Source organism: Tiliqua scincoides, chromosome 6, assembly GCF_035046505.1.
Source record: "Tiliqua scincoides isolate rTilSci1 chromosome 6, rTilSci1.hap2, whole genome shotgun sequence".
NCBI classification, from domain to species: domain Eukaryota; kingdom Metazoa; phylum Chordata; class Lepidosauria; order Squamata; family Scincidae; genus Tiliqua; species Tiliqua scincoides.
This window is the reverse complement of record NC_089826.1, coordinates 18,736,078-18,754,197: the sequence shown is the minus strand read 5'-3', so window position 1 is coordinate 18,754,197 and position 18,120 is coordinate 18,736,078. Positions and strand designations below refer to the sequence as shown.

The 18,120-nt window shown below is 42.5% G+C and overlaps 1 protein-coding gene across 3 annotated transcripts in view; it reads right to left on the bottom strand.

Annotated features, from left to right (window-relative positions):
• RAP1GDS1 (Rap1 GTPase-GDP dissociation stimulator 1) overlaps positions 1 to 18,120 on the bottom strand; it is a 109,938-nt gene that overhangs the window by 52,788 nt on the left and 39,030 nt on the right. For 2 of the 3 annotated variants that reach the window (XM_066632848.1, XM_066632850.1), the window contains exon 2: positions 12,574 to 12,684. In XM_066632848.1, coding sequence (XP_066488945.1) covers positions 12,574 to 12,684 — 111 coding nt within the window. The remainder of the gene's footprint in view (positions 1 to 12,573; positions 12,685 to 18,120) is intronic. The other variant, XM_066632849.1, reaches the window with a different exon arrangement.

Below are 18,120 nucleotides of genomic sequence, written 5' to 3'. Positions count from 1 at the left end.
TGATGGGGTGGAGGAGATGAGGCTATCAACTGCATTTCATAGTTTGATATACAAATTTAGTACACCCCAAGTTCCAACTCAGCGTTCTAGCTACTGAAGAGAAAAGGTTGGTCAAGTTTCCTGGTCAGAGCCCTGAGGCTGCAGAGAAGAGCCTAATACAAAGGCTGTGCAGAGGGAATGTAATTTTGTCTTGTAACTGAATAACACACGCTGCACACATGAAACAGACTTTGACCTAGATATATGCTGAAAATTAATTTTTTAATGACAACTGCATATATAAAATCCACTACTTTACATCCAGCTGTGGAATCATGCTTAGCTTCAGGTACATTCTCCTATTCTCCATGTAGCATGTACATACTGAAATTCCAACACCTGGCACCAGACTCCTTCAGTCTAAGGGCCCAATCCTATCTAACTTTCTAGCACAAATGTAGTCATGTCAACAGGGTGTGCACTACATCGTGCAGTGAAGGGGGCAGTAATGGAGGCTTCCTCAAGGTAAGGTCAAGTTTGTTCCCTTACCGTAGAGCAGCATTGCAGCTCATCAGTGCTGGAAAGTTGAATAGGATTGTGCCCTAAAACAGGATCACAACACACCTTCTAAGAGGTCTCCATCTCCATTCCATCTCCCCCAGCAAAGTCTGGATCCTCCAGCACAAGCCAAACCTCAATCACTGGGCAAACACCTTCCTGCAAGAGTACACATCCGAAGAACAAAATGCAACCCTTCAAACTGATAGTGACTTCACTAGTTTAATAATAGGAGTCTTTCCCCCCAAAAAAGTTAACATAAATTTGCCTATTTTAAACAGTCTTGTTCTTTGTAATCATAAACAACAAGGGAAAACCCTTACAACAAAATTGCTAAGGAGAGTTCCAATATCTCAGAAAAACAACGGATGCTTTAATTTTTAGCACCTGAATTGGAAAAAGCTACAAGATTTTTTTCATTTGAAAATAACAATACTGGTCACAATTCACTGGAAGCTTTCCTTCCAACTACCTTATCTTTACCATTCTTTTCAAGGAAACATATGAGAAGTTCCTAGTGAATTTTCTCCATCAATTTTTATCTGTGCAAGATTATTCACAATCAGTGTGCAAGATATAGTAGTGTTAGCCCACCTGCTGCACTATAGAGAATCTTACGAAGTAGATGTTTGCATTTATCACCAACAGTCTGACAGACTTGTTAACTGTACAAATTAAATCAGTGGGATAAAATGTATCCTGAAAGTAGTGAAGAAAATAAAATTAAACCTTGCCTCAGGTTAGGTGCGCCTGACAGAGATGCTCTGATTTATTTGACAGAGATCAGCAAGTACCAATAAAATACAATGACTCGGGCTTAAAGAGATTCCTAGGAGAAAATAGATTACCAAATAACTTCCTCTTAACATAAAAGGGCATACAAAGAAATCTAACATTTTGCTTTTCTTTTTTTTCACTTCTTCCCAGGAATCCTTGTCATGCCACTTGCTGAAAGGGCTCCCCTGCACATCATTTGCACTCTCACCTGCACATTTTTGCATTCATTTTGCATAGTTGCTCTACATGAGAAACATGTTAAGAGTTCAGAGGCAGGGATGCAAGCACAAGGCACTATGGGAGCAAATGGAACCAATGCCATAGATCAAGGAGGGGCCATATTTCAGTGGTTAAAGCACAGGCTTTAAATGCAGAAGACCGAGGCTGCAATCCTAACCTCACTTTCCTGGGAGTAAGTCCCACTGAACACAATAGAACTTACTTCTGAGTAGACCTGGTTAGTATTGTGCTCTGTGTTCCAACACAGGCATCTCTGATTACAAGAATCTCAGGTAACAGAGCACCTGCCTCAGACTGCTGAGAAATGCTGACAATCAGAGGAGATAATAAGAGGCTAGGTGGACCAGTGATGTTACTTTGAACTTGACAGCATGATGTGCTTATTGTTCTGGGCAGACTTTATAGCCCTTATTAAACCAACAGTTTGGCCCTAGAACTAACATGTTCTATTCATTGAATAGAGTAGAAAGATCCCAGCAGAAGGCAAGATGCTGACTGTAGCCCCAGTTGGCCCCTTGCTAGTCAGCAAGGTCAGTGCTGAACTGATACGAAACCTGCAGGGTCCAGTTCAGAAGACGATGCAACATCTTAGTATTTGACGATACCAAAATGCCCAGCAATAGCACAATAGCAACAATAGGTATGTAAAGTACTTCCAGCTATCTGTAAAGGTATCTTCTACTAGTAAACTGAAGGACTGTTTATATGATATGGTACCCCCCCCCCCAAACAGCAAGAAGGCATCTTTAGTTTGTTCAAGGAGTTTAAAGTGAATCAGGGGTTTAAAGTGAATTTCAGAGTTGGTACCATTTGAACTATTTCATGCATTATGCAGAGGCAAATCCAAGCCTGCCACCAAATTGCACTCAAAGTTAATCACTGTTTCCCAATGAGTGCACCTACAGGACACACATGGGGACAAAAATGTGTGTGTTGTGTTTTGCTTTGCATATTACTGCACACTTAACATCTTATAGCCAAAATAGACAAGATGGTAGGAGATCTGTGATCAATGGTAAAAGCAGCCACAGAGGAGGTAGGGGAAATGATTCAGATCAGGAAGATGGCACAGGAAAAGGGGTAACCCACCCACCTGCAACACTGGGGTCCCAATCTGAATTACAGCCATATTTACCCTTAAAAGAAAAAAAAAAAACCCATGAGATCTTCAATCACAGATCTCTTACAACCTTATCATTGCTTTTAGATGCACACATTAAAAATGTAGAATGTGGACCTACAGAAAGTATTGGCAAGATTTTTTTAAAGGCAGATGGCCATGGAAAGTGTTGACTACAGATCCTAGAGGACAGCCTTTATTGGACCTCCAATAAAGGTGGATCACCTTTAAAATAATAAAGGTGACCACCTAATCAGACTTTTCTAGCATTTCAACAATATTAAAAAAAGAAGAAGAAGCAAACAGTTGCTGTTGCAAAAGACCAAAAGCTCTTTAGCTGGGGTTAGAAATCCTTGGAGAAACCATTCTGCTTCTTCAGTAAAGAAAGATTATTTATTCACTAGCCACCTCTGCTAAAAGGTGTTGTATTCTGTTTAATTAAGAGAGAGAGACTATGAACACCTATGCAAATGATGACTGAGAAGTAGAAACTAGAAGCATAGATAATATCCAGTCCATAATTCAAGAAATCGTCACCCCATCACAGAAGGAGATGCTATAGAAAGAAAAGCAGTCAACTGGAACAATGCTGAGGGAGGGAGGAAAGAAGGTTGAAAAATGTCAAGGTCAGTCATGTTTTAGAGGCAGTGTCCTCAGGCACTTATATGGTCTATATTGTACTGTTAAGAAGTCTATTTCCAAATAAACCTAAAGCACTTCTAATATTAAACACTGAAATAAACGTGAGCTTTCTGGGCCAGACAGAGAAGGCCCATGCAGACGTGGGGAGAATGTGCAAACTCCACACAGACAGTGCCCCAGCCAGGAATTGATTTTTTTTTTTCTCATCAACTTTACAGCAAAACAACTTAAAATGAAAACAACTTTAAGTGACGATTTGTTATATCCTTACGTGAGGACTTGCACTGTTGCCACTCCCTTGCATCCGGCACTCAGAGACAGCCTCCTTCTAAAGCCAGGAGACTGCATATACCCATCACTGCTTGTAACCAGTGATGGACTTCTCCTCCATCAAGCTGGTCAATTCCCCTTTTTAGAGGCATAACAAGGAATAGCAGTGTAGCCATAAGCACCTGTCTACTGGAGGTTCCAAAAAGTGTGAAACCAATTACGGTGCTTTTCACTGCAGATATCCATCTGTTAGGAGATGACTGATAAGTGCTGGTGGCAAGATTCCAGCCAGAGTGCCTGGCAGAAGACAAAGCCAACAAATGTTTTGTCATTCAGATTACAGCAAAATATTAAATATGCTTTAAATTCCTTTTTCCATTCTGACAGCAACAGTGATGGCCAATTTAATGGCTCTTTGTCTTAGAGCAACCTCTCCCTGACACCCTAGCAGACAATATGTAACAAAAGTTGTTTGGCTATTTTTTTTTTTTTTTTTGGCAAGAAGGTTCAAAGCTCTCTCTTTATGAAGTTCATACTAAGGGCAGTTCCTTAATCCTCCCCATATCTGATTATAGCAGAGTTGGGCAACAACATTTCCAGTGCTCTAGGGTCTAACTAAAACTGGAGAAGAGAGAATAGGACTGCATCAAGACTATGCTTCTTCCTCTCAAATCGAATGCAACAATTGACAAGGGAGATCAGGCATAAGGATGGACATTTCTGCCTCTTAGGCACTGCTGCTACAGTGACTCAGGCCTCAAATCCAGAGGGGTTCATCAAATATAATTCAATCTGATCTGCCAAATAACATTGTCCACTGAGTTCACCCATCTGTCTGCATTTATGTAACACAACTTGTGAACCCAAAATGCCAGCACTTGGAGACTGCTGCTTAAACTTTCAGAGTTAAATCTCTTTGTATATTTTTCCTTTACAAAGGCCTGGGTGTTGTTTGCACACCTCTTTGTTATTAATAAATATCTTTTGCCTTTTATGCATGGATGGGCTAATTTGAAACTTGACAGACTTGTATCAAAGGTGCAGAACTGAACAGTGTGTATATAAGGAAGCTCTTTTAAGCAAACCCTTCCCCACCACCTCCAAATGGAATTGCTGATCTTGGTTTTGAGAAACACAGAATGTATGCTATTTGATGTTGAAAATGAAGTCTTCATTTTGAATTTGCATCGGCAGTGTAAGGCAAAGAATCACAGCAAGACAAGGGAGCACAGGAAATGACAATTAGGCAAAACTTGCTTCACACTCATTCAGAATAATTAATGAAGGTTTTTGGTGTCTAATCTGAAAGAGCAAAAACATCAATGTAATTATCTGCTGTCATTTCACTGTCCCACTTAGTTTAGTCCCACTGCAAAAACTAACAACAACAACAATGTATTTATATACCGCCTTTCTGGTCATTGGATTACTCCTCTGACTTTATTCAAGGCGATTTACATAGGCAGGCATTTCTAAACCCCTCAAGGGGATTTTTACAATCATAGTGGTTCTCTCTTTCAAGAACCAACAACATTTCAGAATGGATCTTCCTTCCCAAACTAAGCAGGTTTGGGGCCACTTAGTGCCTGGATTGCGCGGGGTGGGTGAGGGTGGGAACACTCTGTATGCCTCCTTTGAGTTCCATGTGAGAAGAAAAGGATATAATGCAACAGACAGACATTCATCACAGTGTATAAGAAAGTTCTATATGAATAAGCAAATAGCTTCAAAGGCTAACTTGCAGGGCTGCTAGAATGGCCTGAAAGTATACCATATAAGTCTCTCTCTGAAGATCAAAGCAGGTTAAAGTAAGGCATGGCGAGTATGTGAAGGGGAGACTACCATGCAGACCACTCTGAGCTCAGCTGAGAAGAAGATGGGATACAGATTAGCTAGCTCAGTGGTTCTCACACATTTATCACTGGGACCCATGTTTTAGAATGAGAATCTGTCAGGACCCACCGGAAGTTATGTCATGACCGGAAGTGACATCATCAAGCAGGAGAATTTTTAACAATCCTAGGCTGTAATCCTACCCACACTTACCCAGGAGTAAGTTCCATTTACTAACACTGTTAAAAGAATATACATAGTAGCTTGTTCAAAGTACAGGTCTGTAGCATTTTCCCAAATGCAGTCACATACCATGGTAGAATCAAGTCTAATATATTAAAAATAAAACATTGAAATGAAATGAAATGGGGACCCACCTGAAATTGGCTCACGACCCACAGTTTGAGAAACTCTGAGCTAGCTGATGAAACTAACCTGTGAGGTTACAGTAGTTGCTTTTATTCTAGATTCATCCTCACTAAGCAATGGCAGTAGCACTCTTGTGACATGCAGAATCAACCAAAGCATCTATACTTGTAAATACCAGGCCAAATCCCCTGGAGACCTCTAATGCAGAGTTTCTCTGTGAGTCAGAACCCACTAGTTGAGTCATAAGCCAATTTCAGGGGGGTCCCTCATTCATTTCAATGTGTATTTTATAGAAGAGTTACAGATTTGTACTTTTAACAGGCTACTATGAAAATGCTTTTCGCAATGATAGTCAATGGGGCTTATACCCAGGTAAGTGTGGATAGGATTGCAGACTTTGGGATGTTTGGGGAATTTTTTTTTTTTAAACAGTTCAGCAACTGCCTGAGGATGTTCTCTATTTTAAATAAATTTTAGAACTTATACTTACTGTAAACTTTTAATTTACTTAGAACCCAATCCTGAACTCTTCAACGCTGGCAGTATGAGTGTACCACCAGTGCTGAGTATCGCAAACATGCCATAAGGCACATCTGTGGTACCTGGAGAGGAGCGGCAACTGGTGCTGGGCCAGTGCCACTAGGTACTGAACCTCAGTGCTGCTTGGAGGGCCGGCTGGCGCTCCAGCAGCACCGACTAGTGGTAACTAGTATTGGGACCAGGGGAGGTGGGGACTGGGCAGAACAGGGTGGGGTGGGGGAGGAACCAGGGCAGGAAGGGGGTGGGACTGGTGGAGCTCTGCCCTGCTTGATCCTGAACTTTGTGCTGAGCCAGAAGGCCCAATATGGAGTCTCTTAAGTGTGCACCAGCAAAACAGCCGGTTCAGACTGGAGAAGCCCTGTTGTGGAGCTTGGAGTTTTCCCTGTGGGAAGGGGACAAAAGTTCCCCCACCAAGGAGACCTCTGATGGCTGCTGTGGGGTCATGGGATGCAGCAGTAGCTCTTAACCACCTTTAGGATTGGGCTGCCCATTTAATCTGATTTTGTTATATGGGGGTGTTAAAAATTTTCCTGCTTGATGACGTCATGACATCACTTCCAGATTAATGACATCACTTCCAGTGGGTCCTGACAGACTGTCATTCTAAAAAGTGGATCCTGGTGCTAAAATGTTTGAGAACCATTGCTCTAGTATGATGCAGTCAAAAGGACCAGTGTGCACTCTAAAACTGATTGACTCACAGGCAAGTTCTTGCCCTTGCTATATTAACCCAGTCACACATGTGACTTATTCCTTATTGGAGAAAAAAATATGCACTGAAATTGCAAAAGGGTTCTAAATTACAGCAAATGCCACAGAAAGTTATCTTTGCTTTGTAATGTCCCTCCCACATGCAACTTATCAAAGGCTGAGTGTATAAATATCATCAGCTACATGCAACACAGCTGAAAACCTTCATCCTTTTAGCAAGGGGAGGAGAGGGACTGGATAAAAAAGGAGATCTTAGCACAAAAGCTACAGTAGCAGGTGATGAAGAATATCCTATTAGATGTCTGATGTTTCACTTTTGCCCCTTGAATTCTCCTATCTAAGTAATATAACAAACATCAAGAAAACAGTTGTAGGAGTGCATCTGGAAATGTAAGTTGCTTGCAAGAGCCAGATATTAATTATATTTATAGGGCTGAATCACTGGTTCAATTAATTAATCAATTTGGCTTGGATCAACAAAAAAGACCCTTCCCAATTAACTAGGCATACAATTTTTGAAATTATTACTTTAATACAAGAAGTCACAAAACTATAGGTGGCAGGCACCACAGAAGAAGCATTGTCCCTTACTACATTCATGCCTCTCTCAAAATAGAATCTGCTATGACACATTGGTGCATCGTTTTAACAATATGAGTTTCTCTTCAGTAGTATTGTTTTTTCAGGTGCAAATGTATGCATGCCATCCTATTATCAATAAAATATCACGGGATCGATAGATTTTCTTTAACTGTACAGCAGCCCTAATTTATGTGTCAAGTATATGACACTTTTCAACTATTTATTCTCAAAGTAATTTGTAAATTAAGATTACAATTTACTTAAAGATTAAAATCAAAATAAAAGCAACTAAGTGCACAATCCAGCCCTCTACTTGAGCCGGCGCAAGTCCCTTGCGCAGGCCCAGGAGGGTTGCAAATGTGCCGTAAGGCATGTTTGTGCCTCCTCAGGAGTAAGCTGGGCTGGCGCTCAGAGGAGCACCGGCCTGCAGAGGCTGACGCAAGCCTCCACGTTGGCTTCCTCTGGGAGTCTCACATCGGCCCAGGTGGGTCGACACATGGCTCTTTGATAGGCAGGAGGGAGGTGGGAGGGAGCGTTCCTGGTTGGGGGGAGGGCAGGCAGTGGGCGGCCCCAGGGCGGGCGGGTGGGGAGTGGGCCTGGGATCCGGAAATTATGCCGGATTCCAACCTCCGTTCCCAGGGAGAACAGAGCGGCTTCAAGCCGCTCCGCTCTCCTCAGACTTGTGCCACCTGAGGAGGTGGCACAAGTCTGAGGAGACCCATTGGGCCAAAGGCACCTTACCCAGGGGTAAGGGAAAAGTTTCCCCTTGCCTCTGGCTAAGCCACCTTGGGCCCCCATCCTGCGCTGGATACAGCGCAAGCCTCTTGGCTTGCCTGTTCCAGCGAAGGATAGGATTGCACCCTAATAATATTACTGAATATGCAACAAGAAATCATCAGTGAAATACAGTAAATATCGTAAAACCAGCAGAAGAAAACAAAACAAAACAAAACACAGAGACTGAGGCCCAATCCTGCCTAATAAGGGAACAAACATTCCCTTACATTGAGGAGGCCTCTGTGACTGCTCCTGCTACACAGAATGCAGCACATGCCTCACCGGCACAGATGCATCAGCACTGGAAAGTTGGGTAGGATTAGGCCCCAAGACTCAAATCCTGACAAAACTAACAGGAGAAAAAAAATACCCTCCTACAACAACAAACATTATGGAACTGAAAGATTTCCACTGGAAGGGAATTACATAAAGCAAAAGAAGGGAGCATTCCTGGTATATGAAAATTTTGCTCCCTTTCTTGAGATTAAACGTTTTGAACTTTCTGGGCAACTTTTCAGTCCATTAATGATTTTTTAAAAATTCTGCCTTGTACATCTGTGTTGAAAAAAAACAACACAGGGCTGCTCACAAAATGGAATCATTTAAAACATACATTAAAATACAATGCACAAAATTCAATAATCCAACAAAAACAGGATATAGAAATCAGTTGCAAAACAGGAGCAAGAGCTCAATAAAGGCCATAAAGCAGCAGTTCAAAACATAAAGATAAGGAATTAAGTAAAGAGTTGCCTCCCCTTCGCTCCATGACTACTTTTTTAAAGGAATCGTATTTTATTTTACCTACCCTTGTTCTGCTTACATTGTAAGCTTTACGAACTTGAATAATTTTTTAGGACCATTGTAGGCCGGGTGGATATATCTTTTTGGGACTATGGGACAGATTATTTCAGGTGGCGGGTTGAATCCAGCCATCAGGTCATAGGTTGCCTAGCCCTACTTTACATCATCATCCCTAATGAATGAATTGTCCTTAAACAGAAGCTCCTCACCTCCTTATCCTGCTAACTTTCCACGTAACCCAGACAGTGTAGAAAAGATTTTTGGAACATTAGATTTGAATAATGCCTCTATTCCAGGGGTGCTCACACTTTTTTGGCTCGAGAGCTACTTTGAAACCCAGCAAGGCCCGGAGATCTACCAGAGTTTTTTTACAATGTTCGCACCATCATAACATATAACATTTGTGTGTACAATGTATGTTGGTGTACCTTGCATATCCACATGAGCCAATATTGCACAACACAACATAATTAACTATAAACATTTTTTGTAATTACTTGAGTTTACTTTGATGACTTGCACTGAAGTGAATCAGCCAAGGATGCATAGTCCAGACAGTAGCTGCTGACAGCCAGCCTCAAGCACACTTCCAAATGTTCATCAGTCATGGTGGAACAGTACTTGGACTTAATGATCTTCATGTAGGAAAAGGCTGACTCACATAAATAAGTGGAGCTCTTCCTGCCTCAGGTGCTCTTATATCCCTGAGGGCCCTATTGCCTTCAAGTGGCTGCTACTGTGCAGCACACTCTGCTGGATGCCCAGGCCTTACCCTTAAAGGGGCCACTGCTGACACCACATCTACCTTCTCACCAGATCTTCCTCGATTCCAATACAAGTGGGGGGGGGGGAGCAGATCTCTATACAGACCAGTGCAAAAACAGGGGAAAGGTGTGGGGGAGGGAAGATCTCTATATAGACATCACAGCAAGACCAGTGCAAAACCCCTTGTGCAAAACCAACAGATGGAAGTTGGGGGAAGTTGCAGATCTCCATACATACCAGTGCAAAAACAGGGGAAAGGTAAGTCAGCCCCAGTAGAGTCAACGGGGCTCACTCCCAGGGATGCGTGGACGGGAGAGAAGCCTGCCAGCGGCTCCTCTCCAGGACTACTCAAGAGTCAGCCCCAGTAGAATCAATGGGGCTCACTCCCAGGGATGCATGGACAGGAGCTCACTCCCAGGGATACGTCACCCCCAGGATGGGGCTCACTCCCAGGGATGCGTAGACGGGAGAGAAGCCTGCGATCGACTCATTTTGCCTCGCGATCGACTGGTGGATCGCGATCGACGTATTGAGCACCCCTGCTCTATTCTATTAAGCATTCTAGGAAGTTTGTCAGACTGTAAAGTGTGCTGGAAATCAAAGCTTAAGTAAGCTTTAAAATTCTGAATATGGCCACTTGAAGGATGGTGGGAAACACCTACTGCAAACTACTCTCTCTACTGCTTATAGATAGTGCCCAAAATTGGATGCAGTATTCCAGGTGAGGTCTAATCAGTGCAGAGTAAAATGGAACCACGACTTCTCACAACTTGGAAGCTATGGTTCTACTAATGCAGGCCAAAATGGCATTCTTTTTCTTTGCAGTGCATCACACTGCTGACTCATGTTCATCTTGCGATCCACTGCAACTCCAAGATCCTGCTCACATGTTGTGCTGCCAAGCCAGGTATTTCCCATTTTATACCTGCATCTTTGGTTATTTTTGCCTAAGTGCAGAGGCATTCTGGGGTGGGCAGGTGGGGAGTAGGAGGTGGGGCTGGGATCCAGCAGTTATGCTTGATCCCAACCCCCATGCCTGGGGAGTTCAGGTGGTGCAAGTCGGAGGAGACCCATAGGGGCCATAGAACCAAAGTTTCCCCTTACCTCTGACTGAGCCACTTTGGGCCCCTATCCTGCGCTGGATACAGCGCAAGCTTCTTGACTTGCCTGTTCCAGCGCAGGATAGGATTGCGCCCTTAGTACAGGATGCCATTCATCTGATCCAAATGACTTGAATTCATTTAGGCCAGTCTTCTGATGGCTATGCTTTCTTGTAAGCCTTTAGCCAGATCTAAAACTTTTAACCTTCAGTGTTCATACCACGAATCCTTATTTAATTTTTTTTCCTGGATATTTTCTTTGCTTGTGCTGTCTGACATAAGAAGAGTCCTGCTGCTTCAGGTCAAGGACCTATCTAGTCCAGCTTCCTATATCTCACAGTGACCCACCAGATACTTCAGGGAGCACTCAAATCCTGTTGCCACCCCTTGCATCCAGTATCCAGAGATAGGCTCTCTCTAAAATCCAGACAGACAGAGTATGTGTGCTCAAATATAAGAGACAGAAGCCTTTCTACAGCTGTCACAGCCTTGGAGCAGGAAGCACACAATTGTGTTGCAAGGTTCTGCCATTAGAAAAAGAACGCCCATATGCTGTTGTCTAGAAAATTCCTAGAGGCTAGAATCTGTATGAAACACCCTCACTATAAGCTTTTTGTTTGTACAGAAAGCACTAAAAAGAATCAAACCAAAATAAATAAATAAATAAATAAATAAATAAATAAATAAATAAATAACCTAGAAGTAATGAGCCACTAGAGAAATTAAGGGCTGGTGAAACTGTATCAAACAAAACTGGACACTGTTCTGCTGCTACTGCTTAGAAAAAAGGATTAACAGGATGTAAGTGAACCTTTAGGTCTTCATTATGATCAGCACATAAATGAGCTGTTAGAATAGTCAATAGACTAATCTACTTAAGTATATACACGCATGCCCCTGTATCTGCAGGGGTCCTTCTGGAACTCCCCACGGTTAAGCGAACACCCCTCCATCCTCTGGAGATTGTCTGATCCCAGCAGAGGCCACAGACATCTGTTTATGGCCTCTGCTGGGCTCAGAATGAACCTTAGAGGTAAACATACATGACTTCCGGTTATTCCTTATAAGGCACCGGGAGGTCCAGAGAAGCCCCTTAGGGCGGTGTCAGCTGTCACAACTACATATTCTAATCACAGAACTCCGATTGCTTTGCATCACAAAATTATTTCAGTTACTGAATTGGGGAGAGGGGGCAGAGCTCTGTTTTTCAACATAATAACAAAAGAGAAAAATACTTGCACTTTGCTTTCTGAACACAGACACAGAAAACAGCCACATCACTACAGATCAGTGCTTAAGGTCAGGCTGTTAATTTCTGTGAAGTGTGTGTGTGTGTGTGTGTGTGTGTTAAAGTCTGCCTCAGCCTCCTCTATTTCTGTTCAAGGCAAACGGCTATTCCATCAGTTCCACTTACAGTTTTTATTCCATTTGATGTACATATTACCCCTGTAATCATTTACTGATTGAATCATATGGTATGAAATTGGAGGGAACAATAAAACTTACTGTTTTGAGCCAGGGCTTGAAGCAGACAGTCCAAACACCCCTCCAAGCTATCAGCTGTGCTGTCAACAGCTGTTATCTTCAGCTTCTTCAAGGCATCACTTAGATTATCTGCTTGGATAACATGAAGGAGAAAGCAAAATCAGTGCCATGGTCTGGCCAATAGAACATCATAGCTTATGTGCTTAAAGTGCAAATCAATGGAGATAAGGTCATGCCTAGAACTGCTGCAACAAGAAGGTATTGCCTATTTTATCTCTTTCATTAGCTGATGCCAGAAGGGCAAGAGCTTTCTTTTGTTGTGAACAATGTAATAGGTATGCTAGATCTTTCAGTAGGCAGCCCTGCAACAGCTCTTTACTTGCAGGGCATACAGACATCCTCTCTCAAGTCATGCCTCCTTTGCTCTCAAGTCTAGGATTTGGGAGGATATTTCCCCCTCTAGTCACTGCCTCCATTGCCTTGAGGTTAGTCTGTATGAAGCATTATGACTGGCCATGGGTACCTGATGGAATTTGGCCCATGGCAGCACTGGAGACACATTCACCTCCCCTTCAACATCCAATTTTTGACATTATTGGAGATTTAGTTCTATTTTTATCATTTTTTCTTGTGAACTCATTTACTTTATACATGTGTATGTTATCTTCAGTCAAGACTCTCAGTACAGCATACATAATCAAGTATAATACAATAACTGATATCTTCTTCAGATCACAAATTCACCTCTCCCACAAACTCACTAGGAGGCCTTAAGTCATTTCCCTCTCAATCTCAGTTCTACAGGTACAACATGAGAATAATCACACTTAGGGTACAATCCTAACCCCTTACGTCAGTGCTTTCCAGCACTGGCCAATGGGATGTGTGGTGCACCCTGCAGTTGGGTGTCACTCACAGAGTCCTCCTCAAAGTAAGTGAATGTTTGTTCCCTTACTTCGGAGCTGCATTGCCCTTAAGTCAGCACTGGAAAGCACTGGCATAAGGGGTTAGGACTGCGCCCTTACTTTCATTACATATTTGTTATTTTAAAATTCCATAAAGACAGTATCTATGAAGTGATTTTAGAATATACAAATGCTAAGTATTATGATAATATGCAAATGCAATTTTCTATTTCTAAGAAATTGTATGGCACCCTTCTGCCATGGTTGACAATCAAGGAAGCTTGACAAAGGGTGCAAAGCTATCCTGTGCTGGAACAGGCAAGCCAAGAGGCTTGCGCTGTATCCAGTGCAGGACAGTGACCACAAGTGGCTTAGTCAGAGGCAAGGGGGAAACTTTTTCCCTTACCGCTGGGTAAGGGCCACTGGCCCCTATGGGTCTCCTTGGACTTGCATGATCTCTTGAGGCTTGAAGCCGCTCCATTCTCCCTAGGAACAGGAGTTGGAATTCAGCATAACTGCCGTATCCCAGCCCCACCTCCCACTCCCCACCCACCTGCCCAGGAACACCTCTCTCCCGCCTCCTCCCCACCTCCCCTGCCTACCTTTTTCTCTTGCGTCGGCTCAGCTGGGCCGCCACAAGACTCCACAGGGAAGCCACCACAGAGGCTGGGTTCAGCCTCCGTGTTTCAGCACACCTCCATGAGCAGACGCAGCTTCCTCCTGAGGAGGCCCAAACATGCCTTATGGCACGTTTGCAACCCACCTGGGCCAGCACAAGACACTTGCGCTGGCCAAAGTCATATCTAGGATTGTGCCCAAAATCTCATAAATACACTAGTATAATAAAAATATAACAGAGAAAAATTTGATAAAATCAAGAAGCAGCTGCTTGAGAGACAGAAGTAGACAAACCAACCCAACAACAACCACCCAGTAAACGCAACACAACACTAAAAAGTCCAAGTGAACAGGTTTCTCTGGTTTAGTGCAACAAAAGGTACTAAATTGACCCTCTTTAGGAAAGCATTCAAAAACGGAGACCAGTTCTCTACAGGTGTTTGTGTGGTGTGTGTATCTCAATAAAGTGGCCTGAATATGAAAAGGTGCCACCAAAAACTTTTGAAAGGTTTGAGCTGGAGTTAGCAAAAGTCGAGAAGTAGCTTTTGCAAACCATACCAGTTGCTATTTGATAATCTGATGCAATTAGTTAAGTTACTTGCTACAGAAATCTGCTTGCTTCACTTTTTTTCACTGAATAAATATATCTCTAGTTCACATTCATGTCAATGTTTACTTTTATGAATACAAATGCTTTATTTGCTTTAAAAATGCATTTTTTACAATGAGAATGTTTTCAACACAGTTATAGATACAGAAAGAATGAAATCGGTGGTCTGATCAACGAAAAAAAAAAAAACCCTTGCTTTGTTACGCTTGATACTGTGATACTGTAATGCCAGGAATGCAGGAAATTTCCTCCTTTATTTCCTCCTTTAATAAAGGTAAACAGGTAGAATTGTAAAAACAAAACAAAATGATAAAAAACAAACAATGATGACAGAAGATGGAAAAGTTTATACTTTCCCATACTCTTAAACAGGAAAGCTACTGGCCCAAGTTTCATTCATCAGCCGCTGACAAAATATGTGCTATGAAGAGCAACCCTATAATTACACAGGCCTACAAAAATGAGGGTCAGAAAAGTTTTTCCCAAACTTTATGATGGTTTGATATGAATTTGGGGTGCCGATTCCAAAAATGGCATCCGTTTTGCCCTTTTGGAGATATAGTATAGCCTCATTAGTGAATGGTTCAAGCAGCTTCCTCATGAGGAAGCCATGGTGTAGGCTTCCTCATGAGGAAGCTGCTTGAACCATTCACTATACTATATCTCAAAAACTAGATGTGATAGGGCAAAACGATGCCATTTTTGGAATCGGCACTCCAAATATAACCTAGAATTGGTGTAACGTTTAAGGAAGCAAAATGTGTGTTGGCCTGTGTTACCAATATTATCTCAGTTCTCTAAGGGAACTGAACAAAGATTCCAAGCAGATCATAATGCAGCAACTGATTACCTCAGGCTCTCTGAAGTGTTAGCTATGACAAGAGTTTTCATTCTTGTTTTCAGTACCTATGCAGTGACCAAAAAGATCCCTAGTAACGCCTGAGGGAGCAAGGTTTACCTTGCACATTTTTATGCCATGACAGTGGCATACATCAGCTGCAAACATCAGGGAGCTAGAGCCGAGTATGCTGGTTTCAGGGCTGGGATAGGGCTTTGCTAGCCTATCTTACTGACCTCAGCATCTGTTGGATGTCAGAGGATTAATCTTTTTTCCCCTTTGACCAATTACTAAGCTGCCAGAACAGCAATTCTCAAACTGTGGGTTGGGAACCACTTGGACCTGATTTCTGGTGGGTCTAGCAGAGCCCTCAGTGAAAATGTGGGTGACGAAAAAGAGCAGATAACTAATTGCCTCAAGCCCTGAGGCTATTCAAAAATCAGATAGCTGCTAATTGCCCTGCAAACAGCTGAGCTCCTGCAGTTTGCAAGCTTGTGCAAAAAAATGTTTGAGTACCTTTTTTCTGGTGTGTTCTTCTCTAAGTCTGTCAATGACAAATAGTGGGGGCAGGTGAAGGCTGGGTCATATAACTAAGCTCCTCAAGACTTTAGGTTATTCATCAGGGTTACCTCATTATGAGAAGTGAATTGAGGGTTTTTGGTTTTTTTTGTAAAAAAATAAAATGTTATTTGTAAATAAATAAATAAGTAAATAAAATTATTTATTTCTAGATCACTTTTTAAAAGTCTTACAAAGCTAGGTGGCTCCCAATATAGTGTCATTTTAAAAAGTGGTAAAATGTTTGAGAACCACTGGCCTAGACCCAATCTGGTTAGGAAAGGGCAGGGTAGCAGAAGGCTCTGGTCACTTTTGTGAATAGAACATACAACCTGAAGGCTGGGTATCATTCATCATAAAGTAACTGCCCATATTCCTGTTACTATTCTCATTTTAAGAACATCTATATCAGATGTTCTCAAACTTTTTAGAGGCCCTAGACTGAGGCTGCTGCCTGATTTATGAATGCCAAGGGGTGTGGCTATAATGGTGATTGGGTTGCAGTGCTTCCTAACCACCCCCAACTAGCACATTGATACACATAGCCTAATCTGCCCCATCAGTTTCATGAACTACCCAAAATTGGGTCACAACCACAGTTTGAGAAGTGCTGCTCTATAGAATTCTCATCATTCCATTAGAATAGACTGCAGGTGGATCATATCTTTCTTGTAGTTCAGATACATTTTACATTCTCAGCCATCATTTTGTTCAATCACATTTAGTTGGTTCTACAAAAAGCCAGAGTGACTGGAAATTCAAAGTCAGTGTACACAGTATTGTGTTGTTTTTTTCTTAATTACTTGCAACATCTTAATTACTTGGAACATACCAAGATCCAGGTCTACAGAGCTTGCGTCCTGAGTACACTTTTGTACTGCAGCGAGTCATGGACTCTTCGCTCACAACAGGAGAGGAAACTGAACACTTTCCACATGTGCTGCCTCCTACGCATTCTCGGCATCACCTGGCAGGACAAAATTCCAAACAACACAGTCCTGGAACGTGCTGGAATCCCTAGCATGTATGCACTGCTGAAACAGAGATGCCTGCGTTGGCTCGGTCATGTCGTGAGAATGGATGATGGCTGGATCCCAAAGGATCTCCTCTATGGAGAACTTGTGCAAGGAAAGCGCCCTACAGGTAGACCACAGCTGCGATACAAGGACATCTGCAAGAGGGATCTGAAGGCCTTAGGAGTGGACCTCAATAAGTGGGAAACCCTGGCCTCTGAGCTTGGAGGCAGGCTGTGCAGCATGGCCTTTCCCAGTTTGAAGAGACACTTGGCCAACAGTCTGAGGCTAAGAGGCAAAGAAGGAAGGCCCATAGCCAGGGAGACAGACCAGGGACAGACTGCACTTGCTCCCAGTGTGGAAGGGATTGTCACTCCCGAATTGGCCTTTTCAGCCTCACTAGACGATGTTCCAAAACCACCTTTCAGAGCGCGATACCATAGTCTCTCGAGACTGAAGGTTGCCAACAACAACTTGCAACATCTTATATACTGTTATCTAGTGATTTTGTGATTGAATATTGCATTTGTGATTTTATGATATTGCATGACTTGGTTTGCTCCTATATTCTTTTGTAAATGCCTGGATTAAGACCACCTGACCTTAATGGACATTGCTTGTTTCCAGCTTTGCCACCTGTTTTAGATGCTTTCATTTCTTTCTGATGTTATTTTTGCTATCTGAAAGAAAACTGACACAGTATGGAGTCTTATTATCTAAGGTGCAAGCTGACATTCAGACTAAAAGTAATGTTCAATCATATGGAGTTTTTTTTCCAGCATTTTTTAAAATCTGAATGCAGTCATGGAGGTTGCAATCTTGAGCCATGGGATTGGGATGGGGAGAGAGCCATGGATCAGCATGGGATGGGGAGAGAGAATTTTCTTCTAGTAATCCTCCTGTTAACAATGCCCTCAATTGTTCTTTCCACCACAGGGAGGGAACGGTACATCTACTTGACTACCTGTGCTAACCAACAGGTCAATCCTAAATCATACAACAACACTGAACAAAAACCTACCATTT